This window comes from Lissotriton helveticus, chromosome 6, assembly GCF_964261635.1.
Source record: "Lissotriton helveticus chromosome 6, aLisHel1.1, whole genome shotgun sequence".
Lineage (NCBI taxonomy): Eukaryota > Metazoa > Chordata > Amphibia > Caudata > Salamandridae > Lissotriton > Lissotriton helveticus.
The window spans coordinates 1,791,457,582-1,791,481,463 of NC_136067.1; the positions used below are offsets into that span (position 1 = coordinate 1,791,457,582).

The 23,882-nt window shown below is 42.5% G+C and overlaps 1 protein-coding gene across 2 annotated transcripts in view; it reads left to right on the top strand.

Moving 5' to 3' along the window:
* Nucleotides 1–23,882, top strand: part of ABCG5 (ATP binding cassette subfamily G member 5) — a 170,366-nt gene that overhangs the window by 136,387 nt on the left and 10,097 nt on the right. The window contains exon 11 of one of the 2 annotated variants that reach the window (XM_078649685.1): nt 19,808–19,993. In XM_078649685.1, the coding sequence (XP_078505811.1) occupies nt 19,808–19,993 (186 nt within the window). Of the gene's footprint in view, nt 1–19,807; nt 20,010–23,882 lie in introns of both variants that reach the window. The other variant, XM_078649686.1, reaches the window with a different exon arrangement.

The following is a 23,882-nucleotide window of genomic DNA, read 5'->3' on the forward strand; positions in this document are numbered from 1 at the left end:
GCTGCCGTCGCTTCCTCACCTGTCCGTCAGTACCCCTGGACTGATCCTGAGCCAAGGGGGAGGTACCGACTGGATCAGGGAGGAAGTTAATATATGTTACATGGGCCAATGGGGATGCTCCATAGCTGTAGGACCAGAGTGGAAACTGTATTATCAGCCAATGGAATCGTTTTTACTAAAACAGGAAATGGAAACTGCATTATCAGCCAAAGGAATCGTTTTCACTTGCCTGGAACAGGGAGGAAGTTAATATGTGTTACATGGGCCAATGAGGATACTCCATAGCTGTAGGACCAAAATGGAAACTGCAGTATCAGCCAATGGAATTGTTTTTACTAGAACAGGAAGTGGCTGCTTCTCAAAGGAAGTGTGCCACGGTACTTGGACCAGCCCACACACAAGTTAATAAGTGTTGCATGGGCCAATGAGGATGCTCCATAGCTGTAGGACCAGAGTGGAAACTACAGTATCAGCCAATGGAATCGTTTTTACTAAAACAGGAAATGGAATCTGCATTATTTGCCCGTATTAGTTGTACAGACCAGTGTCAGTCCTTTTGTATTGTTATACTGTGAATAAGGGGTTTGTCTGTCCTTTGGTCTTTAAATAATTTTCCCCTTAGACCCTCCACCAACCTTGTTTTTGACAAAATCCCTATGCCTCCTCATATCTTCCCCGCTCTATCTAGATGTATACACTTGTAATTATCAGGTATTGCTAGATTTATCGAAGGGTGATTATTGGGGGTTAGCCAGGTTTCAGTCATGAAACACAGATCTGGGGAGTAGGAGATCATGTCCCAGATCTCAATAGGATTTTTTGCTAGAGATCTGGCAAAACTTGGATTAGGTCATTTAGGTTCTATGCTGACTCCCATTACTTCTCCCATGCACTTTACTAGCTCAGACCAATATTTCTGGATATGCACACATTCCCAGATAACAAGGGGGAAGGAGCCCTCCAGTCCACAGTGCCTGGCGCTATAGCCCATCATCACTAACACTGGGCTGGTGAGATAGATTCTGTGGAGCATTATTAGTTGCACCAATCGCAATCTCGCGGAGATAGCGATCTCCTGGGGGAAGCCGAAGCTTCCATCCACTGATCGCCCTTCATTTTCCCTATATTGTGTTCCCATCACACATAGAGCTGGAGGAGGGGGTCCGACTTGTTGTTAATTAGCTTCCTATAGGTCAATGAAATGGATGTTACCGGCATGTATTCATCCAGAACTCTTTCCTCCAGTGGTGAGGATTCTGGAGCGATTCCCCTTTGGTAATCACCGCTTGCAACGCATGTTTTAGCTGCAGGTATCTATAGTGTTCTACGTCTTCCATAGCATACTCAGTCTGCAGTTGTGTGAAGGAAAGTACATCACCTGCTCTCCACAGGTCGCCAACCCTGGAGATACCAATCAGATCCCATGGTCGAAGCCATTGGTATTCCGCAAGGTGCCCAGCACCTCTGTGTCCCATAAAGGGGTGGCCTGCGTAATTCTTCCCTCCAAACTCAAGCTCCTGATAGCTAGGTGCCATATTTGAACAGCGTGTGCAGTGGGGCCTGTCAATTTGAATTTGGAGGGTCTGGAGTAGACCACTCTTGTAAAATCTCCCCCCCATCTGTGCATTTGGTATCCTGGGTCCCCTTGGGGCCTATGTATACATTGGTTAATGGCAGCTAATTGTGAGGCCTCCTAATATCCAGGGAACCTATTCCTCCATCATACCAACCTCTTGTGAATTTCTGTGTCGATATGCAGGCGGTTTACCCTCCCACAGAAGGTCTCTTTGAGCACTTTCTATGGCTTTGAAGTATTCTGACTTTACTAGACCTGGCGAGCTCTGAAGGACATACAAAAAGCGCGGTAAGGACATCATTTTAAAAATCGCTGTGCGTCCCAGTAGCAACAATGGGAGTGCTTTCGAGTGTCTGACATCGCTTCTAAGTTTTTGTAGTGGGGGTATTAGGTTGTGCTCATAAAACCTGACCGGGTCTCTAGTGACATATATTCCCAAATATTTGAATCCCTCGGCTGCCTCTTCTATGATATATACCCTGGGCAGGGGGGTGGAATTTACCACTGAGAACACAAATGACGGATTTGTTCCAGTTTATACAGTAGCCAGAGTATTTCCCAAAATTAGTAATGCAATGCAACGCCCTGTTCAATTAAGTTTTGGGCAACGCCATATATAATAAAATATCATCAGCATACAGGGAGATGCGGTCCTCCCAATCCTCAGACTATCTAAGCCACCTCATTATAGAGTCCTTTCGTATCCACATCGCCAGTGGTTCCAACATCAGGGCAAAGAGTAATGGGGACAGGGGGCATCCCGGCCGGGTCGTTATTTCAAGGGTGAAGACTGGGGACTTCCGATTATTTATGACTACTTGGGCCATTGGGCTTCTGTACAGAAGAGGAATCCAGCTCAGAAAATCAGGGCCAAATCAGAATCTCATGAGACCTGAGAACATATATGGCCATTCGATCGTGTCAAACGCCATGGCGGCCTCAAGGGACACTATAATTGCATCTTCTCAGAGCGTATATGCCCGCGCATTTGAAGGTTTTTTAAAATGTCTAATTCCTAACTATAACACCTCGGAAACCTTTGTGGTTTTTGTGAATTTCTAAGGTTTTTTAAATGCTAATTCCTAACTATAATGTCCCTGTAACCTTTGTTTTTTTCAGTGAATTTCTAAGGCTTTTTAACTAGCAGTCAGATTTGCAGAGTGGTGGAGATAAGGGGCTAGGCTCCCAACCAGCTCTCAGGGATTCCGCTGCGCAGGACTTATAGGAGCTGCCAGGAAGGCTTTGTGGCCCCCAAGGTCCCTTTGGGGTAAACTGGACTTCATCCCACTACCAGTAGTGTTTTAGGAGGCGCATTTGCAGAGTGGTTGAGACCTCTTAGTAATCCCACTCTGTGGGACTTACTGGAGGTAACATTTTAATCACCAGGACAGGAAAACAAGGGGGCCTCTCAATCTTCTGGGTGGCAGACAACTGCAAATTCGCTCACCAAGCGAAGACGTCATTCTAGTATCCTCTGCGGCTCAGATCAGGAAACTAATCTCCAAAGGTAGAAAAGACGGGGCAGCTGGATCAAATGGTATTCCCCCGGCCCTCTTCAAACTTGAACCTGAGAACAGGGCCGACACATTGATCCCCCTCTATTCATCTGTCACCAACTCTGGGTGTCTTCCCGCCTCATGGAGGGGCTCGATCATCTCACCGATCTATAAGGCTGGGGACAGACTCCTTCCAAAAAACTACCGACTGATTGCAATCCTTGACGTTGAGGCCAAATACTTTGCAGGACTCCTATTGATCCATCTGCGAGAATGGGCTGCAAACCAAAGCTTAATACCATCCAGCCAAACGGGGTTCTGCAAAGACATGGGGACAACAACCAACTTGATCGCCACCTCGTTGCTCATTGACAAGGCAAGAGCGACCAAGCAGGCTCTCCACCTCTGCTTTGTGGATTTCAAAGCGGCCTTCGACAACGTCAACCGAGAAATCCTATGGCGAAAACTGGCCTCCTGGGGGATTCCCTCGCCTCTACTAAACCTCTTGATTGAGTTGCACACAAATACATGGGTCTAGGTAAAGCTTGGGAATGGCTCGCACCTCTCTAGGCGCATTCCGACCACAAAGGGCCTAAAACAGGGGTGCGTGTTAGCTCCAACTCTTTTCAATCTTTTTATAGCTGACCTGCCACCCGCCTTAGATGCCTGCAATTCGCATGCTCCGCGGTTAGGAGGCAAAGGGCTGTCCAGCATCTCCTACGCAGACGACGTGGTCCTGGTCAGTCACACGAACGTTGGCCTACAAAACCTTATCAACACGCTTCATGGTTATGCCGTCGAAAACCTACTAGAAATGAACATTAGTAAAACAAAAGTTCTTTCTATAACTAGAAGCAAAAAGTCGCACACTTGGATGCTTGGTTCGGATGCAATCTCAAACTGCTCTGAATATAAATATCTTGGGATCCAAGTTGATAAAGGCGGCCGCTATCAAAACCAATTAGAAGCCATCAAGAGGAAAGGCATGCTAATAGCCGTGACATTGAAACAGCTAAAGACCAATCTGATCGGTGAGACTCTACTTCCTCTATTACGAGTAGCCAAAATCAAAATAGAGTCATCAATCACGTATGGCAGTGAGGCTCTAAGAGGAATTGATGCTAAACTTCTGGACACAACCATCTCAAAGGCCTACAGACTTCTTTTTAATCTACCACCCTATACCTCGCAGGCCCAGATTCGGTTGGAATTCGGCTGACGTGCCAAACGCTTGCTCAAAGAGGTTCATACATCAAGTGCTGGCACAAACTAAAGAATTCTCAAGAAAACACCCTGAACCGACAGCTCTGGCAAGACATGCTTACCACATCGCGAATGCCGGCGAAAAAATACCTAGAGGAGTCCTTGTCCATCACAGGACTGAAAGACCTATGGGAGACTCCTGTATCACATGCGCAATTTAAGCGCATATTGAACAAGAGTCTAAAGAGACAATCGCATGTGGAGGACAAAGCTTTGCTCTCTTATAGGCGCCATGCCTGGATGACCTTGTGCACATACAGAACAGCGGGGCTCCAAGCATATTGTGGTCTGGGGTATGGCTGGAAAACAAAAGAGGCTTTTTTCAAACACAGGCTGGGGGTTCTACCCGCCATTCCTCACCTACCACCATGGTTGAGGCAGAACTATGGAACAAAATGCCGGCTCTGCGGAACAGGAATCGAAGATTTGGAACACCTATTGTGCACTTGCCCGAGGCTGAACGAAGAAAGAGTAGCTCTGCTGAAAACTGCCTTCAACGAACTAGGAGTTCGCTCACGCAGACAAGCTGTCCTCACTTGTTTTGATCCTGGTCTCCCGCCACTAAACGGGAAGCTAGTGAAATTTCTGAAACTAGCGGAACGGAAACAAATATCCCAGGCACTTGGCTAAGTGGAAACCCGGGACAGGACCAAGTGCCTTGAACTTTTTTTTTTCCTGCGGGTTTTCCTGTTTTTTACTTTTACTATTTGACCAACCATGAATTTCTGCTTTTAAGGTCTTTTAAATTTCTGATGAGATTGTTTTATTGCACTTTTTGTAACGGTTTATATTAACCTAAAACAATAAAGAATTACTTACATACACTCTGTGGGACTTGCTGGAGGTAACAAGAGGGGTAGTTGGCCCCAAGAACATCCTTGTGGGCCAACTACCCCTCCTGTTACTTCCTGTAAGTCCCACACAGCAGGATTGCTGAGTTCTGATAGCAGGCCATGCCTCCTTTCCCTACAAGTCTGAGAACGCACCTCCTGGAGCGCTCTTGGTTGGAGGGTAAGTCCCCTTTGCTGCTGGGGGTCCTTAGGGGCCAACTAACCTACCTGTTGCCTCCAGTGAGCCCCACACATTGGGATTGCTGAGAGGTGGTCGCAGGCCATGCCCCCTTTCTCCACCACTCTGCAAACGCACCTCCTGGCATGCTCTGGGTTGGGGGATGAAGTCCGCTTGCCTCTTGGGGGTCCCTGGGGGCCAACTAGCCCTAGTGTTACCTCTAGTAAGCCCCACACAGCTGGATTGCTGAGAGGTAGTTATAGGCCACGCCCCCTTGCCCCACCACTCTGCAAACGCATCCTCCTGGCCTTGGTAGGCTTCTGTGTTGTAGCAAAATGTTCATTTAATTTAAAAGCCCTTTAGTGGGCCTCTGAGATGAAAATGTTCAGTTTCTTTTTTCTTTTCTGCTGTTCCACTGAAGAAGACTTAGAGTAGTTGCATATTCTCGTGGCCCCCCAACCTTGACCTTGAAGGGTGGTGCAGTCTTTCCGGCTGGACTGCCGGCCATAAATCATTCAACAAAGCATCCCCAGTTGAAGACGCACCACAACGGCAGATGAATTCCACTGATTCTTTAATAAAAAGTTAACTGGCATTTTTATTCAGATGCATATCTTGCCTTACGTGTTTCAGAGCATAGCTCCTTGGTCACAGGCTTCATGATACTGCACAGAAATGGTGAAAAAGCACTCCTCTTTGCATGTCCATTTGAGTGGGCCTCGCAGATGAGTTCAACTAAGTGCTGCATGCTTGGAACAGTAGTGCACTTTTAAAATTCCGTTACCTTTGGTAGGCTTCTGTGCTGTATGTTTATTTAAAAGCCCTCCATATATATATATATATATATATATATATAAACATATATTTGAAATCAATACACTTCCAGGCTTAGACTGCCAAAGAAATTATGGAAAACATGAAGGAAGTAAGGTTCCCAAGTTTAGGCGGAGAGGAGCTCCTTTATATGGAGCACCCTACAACACCACATACACTCTGAATTGGCTCACCTCAAATGTCTGTATTCTAGCAGAGTTTTATGCATAGGATTAGCACAGTACCATCCACTCTGAGGCAAAAAAGGAACAAAACCTTTTGCCATTTTTACAGCAATGTCTTTAACCATGGGAGTAGTGCAGTGCCATCCTTACGAAGCTGACAAATGACAAAAGCCTTATACCACTCCAGGCACAGTATTACAGCTTTGTATTTGTAAAATAGCGCCCAAGCCAACCTGGAATGAATAAAAGCAAGCTCTGACAGATGTTTTGCTTGAGCTAGAGCTCATCAGTACAGCTTTGCCCAGATCCATGAATCCGTACACACGATGAGTTAATGTGAGCCTACTTTTAACTTTTGGGTTGTATGTCAGTGAGTCTCGCTTTGTGATCTCATTTGTGTTTCATGTGTTCTCTCGTTTTATCACGCGCAATGAAGTCACTAATATGTAAAGTTTTACTTTCACAAAATGTGCCAGATATGTAATATTTTAGTCACACAATAGTCGACCTTTTATTGATAAACACGCACACAAAACATAAGAGGTAGTTCAGAGAAAAAATCCACACCAAACTTACAATTATGTGCATCCACGGCACATTGTACCCATGCATGGTTATTTATAGATAGTCTTCATGCATGCAAATCACTTTACAGCATGCATGGTGCTTTTACTATGTTTGACACTGCCTAGATTCCACAACCCTACGCATGGAGGAGCTCAGATACTTAGGACATGCATGAAATTGATGGTATCTCTATACATGCTGCATTGTCCCCCCTTTTCCTTTCAGATACTCTTCACGCAGGATCTGTAAGTAACAAGATCCATTACATTCACAGCGCACTTTAGGGTGTGCACTGATATATATATACCACAGTGGCCTCTCAAACCTTTTTGGCCACACACACACAATTTTTGGTCCTGAAGAAAACCTCATGATTAGCGTAGAAGGCTGAAACTAGTTGACCTACACTGATTTTAAAGATATTGAGGCACATTTATACCTCAAACATATCCCGACTATTTTTACTCATGTCCTAGGACCCTACAATTAAAACTTTTACAAGGGCATTCCCTAAGATACATTTTTATCAATCAAGTTCACTTCACATAGTACTTCACTTTTCACAAACCAACCTTCTCCGCTGTAATCAGGCGTCGAAGCACAGCTGGGTTGCATGCGGCAATCCAGCTGGACCCTGATGATGAAGCATGCCACCTACTAGGTAGGTGGGTGAGGGGTTTCTTAAGACAACAACCTGTTGTCTGCGTTCCTCAACTAAGGTATAGGTTGACAACCATGACCGAAGCCTATTAAAGGACTTGTCCACGTTGTTTTGTATAGCACCCAGTATAAGTCAATACAATACCTTTACAGGCTTAGCGTGCTGAATAAATTATGCAAAACAGGAAGAAAGGATCTCTGGGAATAGTTCCCAAGTTTAGTGGAGGGCAGCTCCTTTATATGGCACACCCTACAACATCTAAGCCTGTTCACACACCTATATCTATATATATATATATATATATATATATATATATATATATATATATCTGCATAAAAAAAGAGTGGCCCCTCTGTGAAACCGCACTCTCAGGTAGATATATGTTCTTTAAAGAAAGCCGCTGCAACAGACATACTTTTCCGCTATTTCTCGCAGATCTAACGCGTTTCGGGCTACGCCCTTCTTCATGGACAGCCTTTGGAGAAACACAGCAAGCAAAGCCAGAGCACCAGTATATCCCTTCTTTTTTTACCATTTGGCACGCTCATGTGAGCACTCCTAATGCATTATGGGACTGGTTGTGAAAATATCATCCCCATTTGGGGCGCTGCTGCGAAACCAGTTTAACAGAGTTCCTGATAAAACCACCAATGTCTGATGTAGTCACTTTCACCATACAACAAGGCACGTCCTGTTCCGCCGATTACTGTCCCAATAAACAGTGGCGGACCTGCTTGAATCCTGCAGTGGTGCCATTCCGTGGCCGGGCTGACCACGACAAATCCACAAAAAAAGAGTTGCCCCTCGGTGAAACGGCACTCTCAGGTAGGTATATGCTCTTTAAAGAAAGCCGCTACAACAGACATACTTTTTCGCTATTTTCCACTGATCCGGTGCGTTTTGGGCTACACCCTTCTTCATGGACAGCCTTTGGAGAAACACAGCAAGCAAAGCCTGAGCACAAGTATATCCCTTCTTTTGTTTCCATTTGGCACGTTCATGTGAGCATAATTTCCTATGGGAGAGTGTTGCAGTACCTATGTGTGGCCATGTGTAGTTTTGGACTTATTGCAAGGTTGGATTGGAGTAAATATACAAAAGGTATGGGTCCTATTTTCCTGTACTAACTTTTGAAGATAAGTTTGTGAATATAAATTGGCTTACTCTTTTGTGGATGGGTGTTGTGTTTGCATATCCCACCCTAAAGACCTCCATATCCCTCCATACTCCTTACTAATATCCTCCCATTTGGTTGTAAGTATTTCCCATTTTCCAGCCACTGCCCTAGGTTCCTTCCATTTTTCTACTATAATGTATATCTACATGTGTGAAGACCTTTAGTACCGGGGTGGAAAATTCTGCTTAAAAAAGATAGGAGGGAAACAACGATTTCTGCACGTAGGTTTGTGAATAGCATTCGTGGTGCAGTTTATATAGCGCTCGAATGCTCTGAGGTGTCCTGGCACTGCTACTATCATGAGCGAAAGAAGGAGAATTCAGACCAAGGGATAAAGTGCTAGTCTACTGCTTGAAGAGCCAAGAATTCAGGAATTTTCGAAAGGACATCACATCTTGGCACTTCCTTCTGTTCGTGGGAAGGGAGTTCCATAATTTTGCAGCCTTCCAAACACAACTGCCTCCCCATGCAGCTTGTTTAACCTTGGGCATTACTAAGTATTTAGCTTCTGAGGATCTCAGTCTCCTAGAAGGGTTGTACCAGACAAATGTCTTACAAAGATGTTGTGGATCACTATTATGTAGTGCCTTAAAGGCAATACAAAGCTCCTTAAATTCAATTATTTTTGCCACTGGACCCTAATGTAGCTAAATCAAGGTCTGTGAGACTGATTGATATTTTAGTATTCCAGAGAGAAGCCGAGCTGAGGCATTTTGCAGCATCTGGAGTTTAAGAATGGATTTTTTCTGGATGCCAATAAAAAGGGCATTCCAATAATACAATTTGGCTAGGACTAAGGGGGTAACCACCAATTTTTGTTTGGAAGGGATGAAAGGAGAGATCTCTGCGCAGGACTATTGTAGTACTACTAAACATATTACAAAGTACAGTTTGGGCATAGGCCCATAGATACATAAGTTACACTTCATATATATATTGTATTGCATCGCCACCACTGTACTGATTTTAATAGGAGGTCTTAATTATCTCTCAGGAAATAAAATCTAAAGTGAGTCAGCATTATGATCACACTTCATATAACAATCAAAAATATAGCCGTCATTAAATAACAATGCAACAAAGTGTCCCCGTTACCAGCGTTCACTGAACTTAATTGACACCATGTGGCAGAGGTTGTCACCCCCGGGTGTAGATAATGCACCCCCAAACTATCGATATGGTATAAATAGCCAGGATACAGGATATGGCAGAGATACGGATGTTGAGAGGTCATTTTAGCTTCTCCCCCAGAAGTCACTAAGGATGACTATGGGAGAACTACATATTTTCAGCATGGGCAAGTTTTCTTCAGGTACCTTATCCTCAAACCTAGACAAAAGTGAATAATAAACAGAAACTTTGGGCAGAGCATGGTGGAAAGGGACAGCTGGTAATGTATCTGTTTGCACTGTAAATATTTATTCAGAATGCATGTTTAAAAATTATTTCAGAATCGTAAGTGGCCGCGCATTCAGGTGTCTAAAGTATGTCTCAGATTCACTATGTCAGGTAGAAGTAACCAATTTGTATAAACTCGCTGGAAGAGTTCAAGGTTCTGCTCTCTGACGTGAGTGAGGTGCAGCACTGTCATAGCTTGGAGCTGGCAAAGACTTTGACGGTAGCTGATAGGGAGAAATGAAGATAACATTCAACAGTCATTGGAGTCACCATGCCGATGGTGCAGCAGGCAAGCTCACCATGATACAAAAAGGCAACGAAGTTCATCTGCCTTAAACTGACCCAGGATAATACTTTAACATTGACTTTACACATACTATAACTCTGAACTGTGCTCAGTCAAACATTTCAAACTAGGAGCTTCCTAAAGTGATTCAACATTAATTATGGAAAAAGTCTAGGCAAGACAACTGTAGTGACTGCTTTCTACCCCTACAAATGATCAGCAGTCTACATTTGGCTGTTTGGCTGTGCATGCTTTTACATTGTAATATAAACTTATAAAGAGTCAGAAGTAAATTCACAGCTCGGGGGGGGGGGGACTGGCAGAGTATCATTTGCATATAAGTGGAAACATAGGCCTGAGCTTCAAGCATGTTATGTGGAAGTTTCATGTAGTCGCTGAAGGCCATGGGGTTTGAGTGGACATGAGGAACCCTGCAATTTGGTGCTATAGTATGGACACTGTTATACTATCCCTGATGATTAGGATGATCTTTCTGAAAAGAAAAGGCTGGCAAAACTTGAGTAGGAGCTGAGACCCCAACAACCTACTCCTGATAATTTAAAAGAATGTCATGATCTATGTCATGGGCACTGTCAAACATTTTCCCAGGGGACAAAAAGATTGTTCTGTGATGTGTCCGGGCCACATTGATGCCAGAGGGGCGGCAGTCGGGCAGGGGGTGTTCGAGGTGGGGGGTATTGGTAGTAAGATGAGTGTAGGTTAAGTGAAGCATATATCTCTAGTGGAAGAACTAAATAATGTGAAACTAGAAAACTTGGGATTAATTCCGGCTTCCCCACTTCACCAAATTGTGTGATCCTAGGCAATTGTTTTATTTCACTTTTCTTCATTATCACATATAAGAGGACCTCGAAATACAGGACTTCAGGATGTGTGCTGTACAAAACCTTTTCCTGTGTTTGATATTTGATGCACTATAATGTTGTTCATGAACAATAGGAACACACGTCACCCAAAGAGTGCATATGACTGCCATGCCTCTTAGTTAAGTGTTGGCATTGGTGTCAGGGTGGGGGGAGGGGGAAATATTTAATGTTTCTAAATTAATGTTTGAAAACTATCACTATTAAATTATTGCTTCTCAATGCACTTACATAATCTGAAGTCTAATCAAGAAGTCTTCAAAAATGAAGGTATTCCTAAGGTTAAGCAGTGCAGGACACCCTAGTTACTTCCTTTCTTTTACACCAATTAACCTTTAAATAATAAATGCTTGCTTGTTTATATAACATATTATTATTGTTAGTGCTGAGTTGAGTAAACAGTGCTGCTGTTGACCAGGGGGACGCATGTAAAGGTCAGGAGTGCCACATATGGCCCCCCATCTGTGCTTTGAGTATCAAGGATCTATGGGCTTAAAAGCGGTGCAAAGGACCAGAAGCGCTAGTAGTGTGGACAGCTCCTTATATATATTCACATTGAGTCTCTCTTTAACATTCATCAAAGTCAACTAGGTGCTATGATGGGGCCTCAAGCCTGAGAGTTAGATTTATCATAATGTCATGCAAAGCAACACAGCAAGACAATCTGCTGCACTGGGCTGCATGACAGAGGGAAAGCAGGAATGAGCCATATCTACTAAGAAAAGATACATTCCTACTCTCTTCATGCTCTAATGCACTGAGTGCTGCCTAGTATCAATGCAGGCACCTTTGCGCCATGGTGCAAGGGGGCCTGCGTTACAGGCAGCATTGTTTCTGTGGAGGAAGGAACACCTTCCAGCACAAAAACAAACCTTAGATGCATTTTCCTCTTTCTTCATGTGCTGTAGAATGTACCACCCTATGGCAGCTGCTTTTCCCTGACCGCGACCCCATCGGCATTGGTGGCAGTTTGGCCACATTCTTTGCAGAGCCAATACACCTATCTCATAATACGGCAGGTTAGCTTGGATGGTATTTTACCAATCCAAAGCTGTAATACTCTGCTTGGAGTGGTAAAATAGTTGTGTCATTACTCAGCTTGGTATGAATATCACTAGCTAATCCTATGCTTAATTTTTTGCTGCAAAAATGGCAAAAGGTTTTGCAAGGCCGGGAATCAGAATAAGTTCTTGCAGATTATCAAATGGGGTAGCTCCACAGACTCCCAAGTTCCATTGAATCATGTGCCAGTGGAAGTTTGGGTGAATTACTTTGAATCACAGTTTAGGTGTCCTGACCTTACATCGGTCATTGTTGTAGAACCTAAACCTCTATTGCCATATAGTCCGTGTTTAACTTGTATGTTTACTAACAAGGATGCAGAGACTGCGTTGGGACTAGTTCAGGCAGGTAAGTCTCCCGGCATGGACTGTATCCCTGCGGATCTATTTAAATATGACCCCTCGAACTGGGTGCCATACCTTACCATATTAGTTAAGGCCACTGTAAATAGGGCTCCCATTCCGGATTCCTGGCGAGGGGCAGAAATCTTACCCATATTTAAAAAAGGGGATTGGTCCGTACCTGGGAACTATCGCCCTATCAGCTTAATAGACGCAATACAGAAAAGTTTTGCGAGGATGGTGTTGTCAAGAATCCATGCGTGGATGGACCTCGAGAATGTTTTATCTCCCATGCAGGCTGGGTTTAGACCCTGTGTCAGTACCATCGACCAGGTGCTTAGATTCTTTTTAATCTATTGGAAGGTTGTCACCCTGGGTGGAGGAGTTATTTATGCGGCATTCGTAGATCTCAAGTCAGCTTTTGATCTCGTCCCTAGACATAAGTTATGGGAAGCCATGAGAACTATGGGAATGCCGCATGATTTGCTGTATATTGTCATACGCCTTCACGAGGGCAATTTTGCCCAGGTTAGATGGGGTATGCAGGGGGAGGTCACCAAGAAATTCCCTGTAACCCGTGGGGTTCGCCAGGGGTGTGTACTTGCACAGACGCTGTTCCTGTTATTTATTAACAGGGTCGTGCAGTATTTTGCGAACACTCCAACAGACGCCCCGGCCCTAGGCGGAGATAAATTTCCACTTCTCATCTTTGCAGATGACACTCTCATCCTCTCTAAAACGCAGAAGGGGCTCCAAACTGCCTTAGATAGATTTGAGGTATTTTGTATACACAACGACCTTCAGATTAATGTAAGCAAAACTAAATTCATGGTATTTACCAAAAGCAAGCCACTGAAGGGTAGGGTTAGCATGAATGGTCAAGAGTTAGAGCAGGTGGAGTCCATGACCTACCTTGGGATGGTTTTGGATAGTAGGTTTAGATGGAAAGTGCAGTTTAATGCACTTTCCTTAAAGTTTGCGCAATTGACCGGGTGTTTGATCAAGGAACAGAGATCCTCCCTTACGAAAAGGATTGGCCCAGAATTAAAAGTATATAACGCTAAAATAAGTTCGGCCATTTTGTATGGCGCGGACTTGTGGGGCCATGCGAATCTCTCCGCTTTGGTCAAGATTCAATATAAATTTTTGCGCAACTTGGTTGGCCTGCCCACATCTAGTCCTATGATACCTTTGCTACTTGACTTAGGTTGTCATTCTATTGATGATGTTGCCCGGTTTAGGACTGTTGCTTTGTGGAGAAGAATATGGACTACTCCCGAACTAGCCCGATTTGCTAATGAAATTGCTGAGCTAAGATCCATATTAGGCTCAGATAACATCCCATGGTTTAGAACTGTAAGAGCCATCCTGGAAAATATGGGCCTTGGCCAACTTTGGCATGTGCCAGACATTAGTATTTTTCCATCAAAAAGGGATTTTAAACCATTATATTGGGCGTCTCTTTGAAATAAACTTGTTATTCAGTCTAACCTTCCCACTTTGACCGGTAGATTGCTGACACACAAATTGGATCTTTCATTGGAGGATTATTGGGATCTTATTACGAAGAGTAGCGACAGGAAATTATACCATCAATTTAGAATTGGGTCGCTGCCAGTAAGATCCTTTACATCCAAATGGCGGGGGCAGTCCAATGAATGTTGTCCTTGGTGTAGGGGCTCAAAAGAAACCATAGGCCACGTTCTTTTTGTTTGCCCAGCCTACAGATCGCCCCGGCTAAAGTGGCTGAAACCAATTTGTAAAACCTCGGGAACCCGGGTGGCGCAGGACGCAGTTTGGCTGTTGAGGACTAATACATCTGAACTTGTGGCAATTTCGTTTGCCAAATTTTTGAGGTGGATGTGGATTATTAGAGTAGGCACCCATGTGTTAATTGATTGAATCAACGGTTTTATTATTATCTTTTTTTCTCACGTCTATCTCTGATTTAATACTGTTTTATTAATTATGGTGATCTATGATGTATTTTATCATGTTTTCTTGTGATAATATTGTGGTATTTTTATATTATATTTTATTCTCTTGTGGTATACCCTGTTATGGATGTCTTTTATGATGAAATATTCGAATAAAGACGTTTGAACTGAACTGACAAAAAGCTTAGCTGCTATTCTTGCTCGCTGAACAGTGTGCTAATCCTATGTTTTAGACCAGTTGCACTTAGAGTGGTGTTGCCCCAAACTGTTTGCCTTACTCCTCCTTTTTTGCTGATCTTGTTTTATTGGCCTTAAGACTCTGTGCACGTTACCACTGCTAAACAGTGCAGAAGTGCATGCACTCTCTTCTTGTTGCTGGTGTTGAAGATGCGCTCCAAGAAGAGCAGCTCTCCTCTTGAACTTGGAAACTACGCAGAGTTCCTTTGTTTGTTTTTTCTTGTGTTATGTTTTCACTTTCAAAAAGGTTAATAAGGCCTTATAAACACAATACCTGAACAGAGCTGTTGGCCTGGACGTCGTTCTTGTGAGACTGAGTGGAACGATTGTTGTGGAATAGGGGGGAGTGGCGATCCCGTCCCGGCCCGCCGCTGTTAGCGGCCATCCTTGCTTCCTCGCCGACTTTGGGTGGATATATATATATATATATATATATATATATATATATATATATATATATATATATATCTATATAAATGGAAAATCGCGCCACACTGCAAAGCAAGGAAACGGGAACACGAATGCCACTTAATGCTGTTGCTCTAATTTATTCAAGAGATTTGGATGCCAGATGATGCGTTTCGCCCACCTCGTTGGGCTTGTTCACATACCGAGGTACACTCCAGATCTGTGATATATAGTGTAGTTAAACATCACATGATAAGACTCAGGCATTGACATGGAAAAAAGACATTTTCAAGTATAATATACAGGATATAGCTTATAAGTCTAGAACTTCTTATACATGAGTATATTGTAAAGTGCATGTATAAATCAAAACATAGTTAAAACATTGCTGTACAAGGAATACATTTCATTATGTTGTATAACAATTTCTTAAACACATTGTAGATAATCGATCTTAGATATTAGTAAAGTTGGTATTAAAATTCAGAAAAGTATTTTTGTATTTACTATTTCATGTAAGTTTGATGCTTGCTTAAATGCATTTACAAAACAATTGAATCTTCTTACTGCTTTATCCTAACATGTTGTTGGCTACTTATATTGCAGTACCTAACCTTTTCTTGGGCCCTATGCCTGTGCATAGTTCTCCAATGGAACAGTTACCTATCACAACCTTGGAGAATTATTAAAGTGCTACGTGCATGTAAACTGTATCGGAAACATAAATATCATTTAATCTATATATATAAAAACAAAAGTATGTCCGTTTGTCCTTAATGCATTACTACACCATTCATCCGATCGACATGAAACTTTGGGAAGTTGTTGAGTACACTCCCGCGAAGGTTTCTGGAAACGACAAAAACATTTTTTTTTAAATGTTAAAAGTTGTTGAGTACACTCCCGCGAAGGTTTCTGGCAAAAAAAAAAAAAATTTGTTAAATATCAGCCCCCTGGCACCCCAGGGCCCTCATAATCTTTCCAATACTGAACGTTTACAGTTTACGGTGTGACTCGCTTTTGCAATGACCATCAACAAAGCACAAGGACAATCGCTGCAAGTGTGTGGACTAGATTTGGAGAATCCGTGCTTCTCACATGGACAACTGTATGTGGCCAGCTCACGCGTCAGAAAACCTTCTGATTTATTCGTGTACGCACCAGACGGAAAACCCCAAAAAAACGTGTATCCACAAGCACTCGAATAAATTAACTGAAATAAAACAACACTTTAAAATGTTTTCCATATTAAAATGCATACGTTTCAATGAAAATGACACAATGTAAATTGAATGTTATCATAACAAGTTTTCTTAAATTTACTTTCTTCTAAGCTCGCAGCAACGCGAGACGGGCAAGCTAGTTTTATATACAATGTAATATTTAAGCCTGTGAAATGGACTATATACAATGTTTTAACTGATGCAACCTCATGCAGCCTGTCTAATGTGATGCCATGAACTTACTCACCCATAATCCTCTTTGCCTATTGAAAATTTGCTAAGAAAAATGTCTATGTGCTCCTTAAAGTGCTGAAGTGCTATTGTTAAAACCCCTTAGTTGACCTTGGGTTGGTGAGGCTCTTTCTTTTCACATTGATCTAGTTTTAGTGATTAATTCCCTATATATATATATATCTATATATATATATATAAATATATAACATGCGAAACTCTTCTGTCTGGTGTTTAACGTGTTAGCAATAAGAAATTAAATGTCGACACTCCTGGTGTGCACCATATCTATCTATATATATATATATATATATATATATATATATATATATTCTCTCCTACAAACCCAATAACCCACAATGCCACAATGAAAATATAAATTACTAATTCAACCTTACCAAAATGATGCATAAATGTATTTAAAAAAAAGAAAACAGTAATTTATTACCACCCCATTTCTGCTACAACCTGTTGCTAAATTATAAATGACTAATTAATTATAAAAATTGTAAATACACATTAAATTACACATTAAAAATTATAAACTATATTTATATTTAAATAAACAGTAATATTAACATCAAAAGTTCATATAATAAGTAATATATATTTATGGGCCCGATTCCGATCACGCTCGGAAGTGCACTGAACGCGATCCGGCCAGAAAAAGTACGAGCCGTTCGCGTGTTTTCTGCCCGACTCGTACAGCTGTACGAGCGAGCAAGTACGAGCAAGTACGATGCGAGCAACACGAAAATCACGGACCAAATAGTTTCTGGGTCCGAATCGCTCCGTACGTCTCTTCCGTAAGCAAACCGTGCCGTGCAATGTTTGCGATTTACGACCAAGCCAGTACGAAGCACGCGGCAGACAACCGGTTCGAGCCGAAGTTTCTGGCTCGCAAAATGTCCGGGAAGTTGCCTTTGGGGGTCCCGTCATACCTCCTGTCACCCGCAGCCTTATGACTTAGACACAGGGGGAGACCCTCCCCAACACAGGCCTGTACGGTGCGGATGGCACTGAAGCGTGCCCACTGTAGGGGGTGCCTTTGTTCGAGCCATACCCATTCAGTCAATGGAGCCCATGAACGCGTCGTACTACTGGCTCCTATTGACTTCTATGGGAGTCCGACCGAACCCAGTCTGGCAGCATGTGGCCGCATCGTACTCGCTCGGTCAGACTGCAGGAGTCCGGCTCGGTCGGAAAACACTCCGGATCCGGCTTGGTCGGAGAGCTTTCCGACCCAGATCGGAATCGGGCCCTAAGTTAGCAGACAATATTATAGATATTATGTACAACTATATTGTTAAGAAGGATATTATATGTATAAAACATGATATTCTTTCCTTCTATATTTGCCATTCAATATTTTTGACACAATATTTGTGACGATATTTTAGAATCAATGTTATGTCATTCACCTTATGAAGTCTGTGTAAGATAGTGCAGTGAGTAGGGTGCTCCCTGTTGAGAAGTGTGTGATTTGTAGGTCACAGATCTTGATCCTTTCAGATTAGCTTTTTGTACTTCTGAGGTCAGTAAAATGTATACCTATTTTAATTGGGTGAAAGAGTTCTATGTAAATCACTTTGGATATAAGTGTTCTATAGATAACTGTTGGTGTTCTGAGTTGAATGGTTGAACAAAGCTATCTTTCTATCAAACACTGCAAAATAAGTTGTCACTTCTCTTTTGTTTTACACACTAAGGTGATGTTTTCGATTTTGCATCCGCACAGAACGCAGACTCATTTTAGTGAACCTGCAGAAAAGATGTAAAAGAAAATATAGGACCAAGTGAACCGCTCAAATCTGCCACTGAATGGGTTTAGTCCTATGTTATAAATTTTGAAATACACCTCATTTACATAGATCACTATTAATGCTTTGTTCTTCTACTTGATATCTTAGGGTACCTGCTGCTGGTGTTATGTACACAGAGCTATCACCTTTATCCACATCTTGATGGCGATATTGAGACAGTACTGTCCAATTCACATACAGCACAAAGGGGGCCTATACACAAAGGCATTTTAAGTAAAGTATTACCCCTGTGGTACTCATTTACACACTCTTACATGCCTTTATAAATTGGCTCCAAAACATCTACAACAGGAATAAAATTGGAATATTCTTGTACAGTTAGTACAAAGAGAAAGGACTGTGCCCTCTTTGGACTTTTTCCTGAAACGAAGTTGGATATTTTGATGCTGATTCATAAAGTCATGTAAGAGTACATAAATGAGTACTGCTGTAGTACCATTTACCATACTCATAAATACTTCTGTGAGTAGTCCTTTGTGTGTTATGGGGCCTGTAGGCTAACAACTGGTAACACGTCACAGCTATTGTACCCCTAGTTGCTGTCATCTTCAGTGCTGTCCAATGAACAATCTTAAATGTGGGAAAATCACCTCATTCTTTTAGGGTCTGTAAATTAAGTATCAATAAATTAAGTATTAGCAACGTCTGTTACATGTAGCACTTACAAACTAGAAAAGCGTGCCATAAAGCGCTATAAAGGACCAGGTTATTATGACTTACAATGAGAAAAGTGAAACCAAATCCCAGCACGTCTGGATCAGTTGCCTGAAAGCAAGCAGAGTGCTGGCTAAAAGCCTCACATGAGAATGCTGACTACAGATATTGGACAGGTGACAACTGTACTCAAAGCAGAAAGGCGGTCTGTCCTTCGAACCATCAATCCGGATTCAAAGATCAGGGTCACTTGTTGCTAGTATTTACTCACAGTCGCCCAAAACATAATCCACTCCATCCAGCATTCGAAATCAAGTTTCAGTGCTCTTCTTGGCAAGGCTGAGCCTTTATATAGTGTCAATAAAATACCTAGACGGCCTAGACAGAGCCTTTATGCCACACTTGTATCACTGGTATCTCAGTGCTGACTGCTGTAAAAGGTTGTGTGTGAGACTCTTGACTGCATGCCCTGTGCAACAGTTGATAAAGTTAAGATTAGAAGCTGATCTCTCGTCAGCAGGGTGTTCATCGGTTGCTCATATCTATTATTTCTATCTTTACTGTTCTCTTTTCACAGGATCATTGGACTGGTTGCAGATATTGCCAGATTTGGAATTTTCTTCGTCATCCTCCTAGCGCTTCATCTGATTGGGGAATTTTTTACGCTTGTATTTCTCGCAGTCGTTGATAATCCAAATATAGTGAATGCTGGTGTGACGTTGATAAACATTTCAGGAATTCTCATTGGAGCAGGTATTTTAAGGTACGACTCGATAACCGTAAGTGGAAATAGCAAACATTTTTTTAAGGGCAAGTCGCCATTTCAAAGAAAGGTTCCTGCCAATACACCATATACATTGAGTACTTTACTGTGCTAACACTTCTCAAATACTGTGGGCCTTTTTAGCAAAGGCAAATTTGGCCATAAACAGTGCTTAATTTGTAAATTAACCAGGGCCCAAGGCATAACTCGAGGCCTATGTTTTCTGGAACTCTAGCAAAGACTGGTGAAAGGGAAGACAAAGTAGACAGAATATTGGGTACAGAGCTGGCAAAGATCACACAGAGTCAGAGGAGAAAGGGGAACCAAAGGTTAAGCTCTGTACAAGGGGACAAGAGTGTTAAGGCTCAGAAAGAACAGAAACTCATGAGGCAAGTTGGCATTCAGACTAACACCCAGGACGGGCGTTCAAAATATATACATAACGTTAACATCTTTTATCTCATATATATATATATATAACATTAACAATAAAGGAAATGTGGGGAAAACACTCAAGCTCCACACAGTAAAACTGAACCTCAGTAAGTTCTTCAACCACAACTGTTGTTACGGATACTGACAGCAAATAACCACATGTAGGATATACATGCACAGGCATGGTCTGTGGAGCTGACACTTATGGTGATGTCATAAAAGTAATACAAAGACAATACCCACAGTGGACAAGAAATGTCACCTGGTTGTCAGCTGTGTCAATGGATTTTGGCGATGAAACAGGAACACGCAAGGCGGTAACAACAAGGGCGTAGAACTAAATACACAGCCACGACAGACAAACAGCAAGAAATGAGGAGTGTATACAGAAAAGAAGGGGAAACAAAGGACACACTTGGCTGACAGAAAGAAACACCCACACAAGGACACTGGAATCCAAGACAGCAGGAACAGGAAGGTAGCAAACTCGGAACTGGAAGAAAGGAAAAGATACCAGGCACAGGGAATACGGTATATCCAGAAAGAGAGAGTCCAGGGTGCACTAAAAGTGCAGGCTCAGAGTTCAAGGGAGCGCTGTAGGCAGTGCTAGCTCAGGATCAAAGGAATTAGTTACAGCTCAGGAACAGGAAACAAGGAATCACTATAGTCTATGAACTGTGAAAATAAGGATAGCAAAAGCTCAGGAAACAAAAGGAAAGCCAAACAGGAACACTGCTGGAGTGAAGGGAACTGAGGCCGAAAAGGGCTCACAATGATACCATACATCAGATATGAGCAGGCTAGCATTTGCCAGTCACAGGTGTGCTGAATCCCTCCACCCTTCTGTGGCCTGCAGGGGTGGAGACGATGTATTGCACAGGGAATTATAGCAAATGGAGTTTCAAGAATGAGCAGACTGGCTTACACAAACCCGGTAAGGATTGGGAATGGATGGAGGGGATGTTCCAGAAGTTTTTTACAACACTGGAGAGTCCCACAGGTAGATCACCTGGTGGTGGGCACAAGAGTGCGCGGAGCAAATCGTGACTACAGCAAGTTGCACTGCCGACTGGAACTGCCATCGCTTCCACATTCCTCTACTCCATAATAAACATCCCATTCATATAAATGTGACACTTTGAACAATTCATGGACACCCAAAACAGTAAAAATGGCCTAGACACTCTAGAATTATTTTTATTAAATGTGCATTTGATTGGTAAACTGATGTGCTTCATACAGAACTAAACAGACAGCACCACCATATGGTGAACTGTGATAAGTGCCGGTGTTAACAATTAAATGTAATTTCCCAGCACCAGAAACCACCGGCTCAAATTAAGCACTGGCCGTACACATGTGTATGACTGAATTAATGTATTTATGCCTGAAAAGTATTAGCAAAGGGATTTTTGGAAGGCACAAGCCAATTTATGAGGGCATTAATCTCCCCGGCCATAAATCCCACTCACTCCAAGGCGTGCCTAGAATTTTGGGAATGCCCACGAGAATGTGCATTTGTGGTAATTCTCAAGCTCCTCTTCAACCCTTTCGCACATTGAAAATTGTCAGAGATCTATGCCTGCATCTAGCTGGAGTACTGCCCTTCCCTTCATAGGGTGGGTGGGGAAGGGGTCAGTCCCAGATTTGCCGGGTGTGTAGGGGGAAGGACTTTCTCCACGGGGAAAATAATTTAGCCATTGAGGAAAAAAACATTGTACAGGGAATCCTATGTCCCCTATGCAGAGTCCTCCACATTTGATTATTCCACACAGAGGGAAAAGCATCACACAGGAAAAATCAACTGACCACCCAAGGACCTTCCCTTGTGTAGCATTCCAGACATACTCCTGGGAATATTGGTGAATAGCTAAACGGAGGACGAGAACATTCAGACAGAGGTGGAAATATCAGCCTATATTCTTCTTAATTTTTGTGAATCAGGCCTTTTCATTAGAGCAGCTGTGGTAATTTTACAAGAGAAGAAAATATAATTCAAATTTTATGGGCCTCTTTTTACGACCAAGGAAATCACGGTTCAGATATGTGGTTCACCTTATTGAGGTTCAGTGTTTTGAGGTAATTGGTGGAATTCATGCAGAGAAACTAAGTATCTTTACAGTTACATCAGACTGAGATGGATGCAGGTGCAGCCCATTTTGTATACTCCTACAATATCCATCTCTACACACTAAACACTGTGAATCCTGCTGGGCCTGCGTGGTCTGACACAGAAAATATTAGTCCCATTGATAAAGAGGCATGTGTAGCAATGTAATAGATTCATGCATTGTTTCCAAACACATTGCCCTGTTATTATTAAATATTTAAATGCAAGTGTACCCCATTGCATTTTGGCTTGTTGTGCACACTGGCAGCTCTTTGCACCAATAGTCCTGTGCACTGTCATCTCTGCAGATAAGTTGGCCCTGTTCGACAAGCCTGCAGCTAAAATAAACCCTATTGGAACTTAAGCTGTAAATAAATTCCTGGAAAGTGACCATTTTTGCTTACTTGAGTTACTAGGAAGGATGCACAGTAGGGTCAATGCAGACTTCAGCTTTATCAATATCTTTGTTATTAGGGATACTAATAAAGCATTAACGTACCGTCTCTCTGCTGAGGGAGTTAGTCCTTGAGTTGCTGGGAAGTCAAGGATTCAAAGTGATCACACAGTGGACAGGAATCCGAAATTAGCAGCTAACCAACCCAGAAGCCATTTGTATAGATGGGTAACCGTGTGTTTGCCCAAAAAAGGTTAATGGCCAGTCCATTACTGAGGGTTACAGAAATGCTGAAATCGTACATGATATGATAGGTCAGCTGATTAATGCCTGACCTCCTAAGGGCAAATGTCTGCATGTTGCAGGGCATTATTTGAAAGTCTTGCAGTGCTGAATTCCATGGTCGAGTATATGAGAACTCTTGAGTTGGGCTGTAGATGCTGCTTCTGAGATGTGAGAGGGTTGTATGTAAAACATATCTACTATAGAAACATCGACTACAGCCATTTCGGCAAGTTAAGCATACATAGGGAAGTATACATTTGCTATTCTAGCTGCATATCTACTTAACTTTACAACATAGGTGCAGTCTATACTGTGGAGCTGATATATGTGTAAGTCAATATTTAAAACTCTATACATTGGCGCTACACCTGCGTGAGTCAATGACATATATGATATTAACAAACTGCTCAGCCTTTGCCCTTGGGGTTTATGAAGCCACCAGAAGCGCTGAATGGGAATCACGGACCGTAATACATGGTTATCTGTTATTTATCCTCAATGAATGTATCCCAATGTTCATTATTTGCAACAAGTGTAATAATAATTGCACATCTAAACATTTCTTACCGCTGTGCAAATGTCAAATTCCATGTTATTAACACATAGCACAGCTACAGTGAACTGAGAAAACACTGCTTTATTCCTTTAAAGATTCCATTCTATAA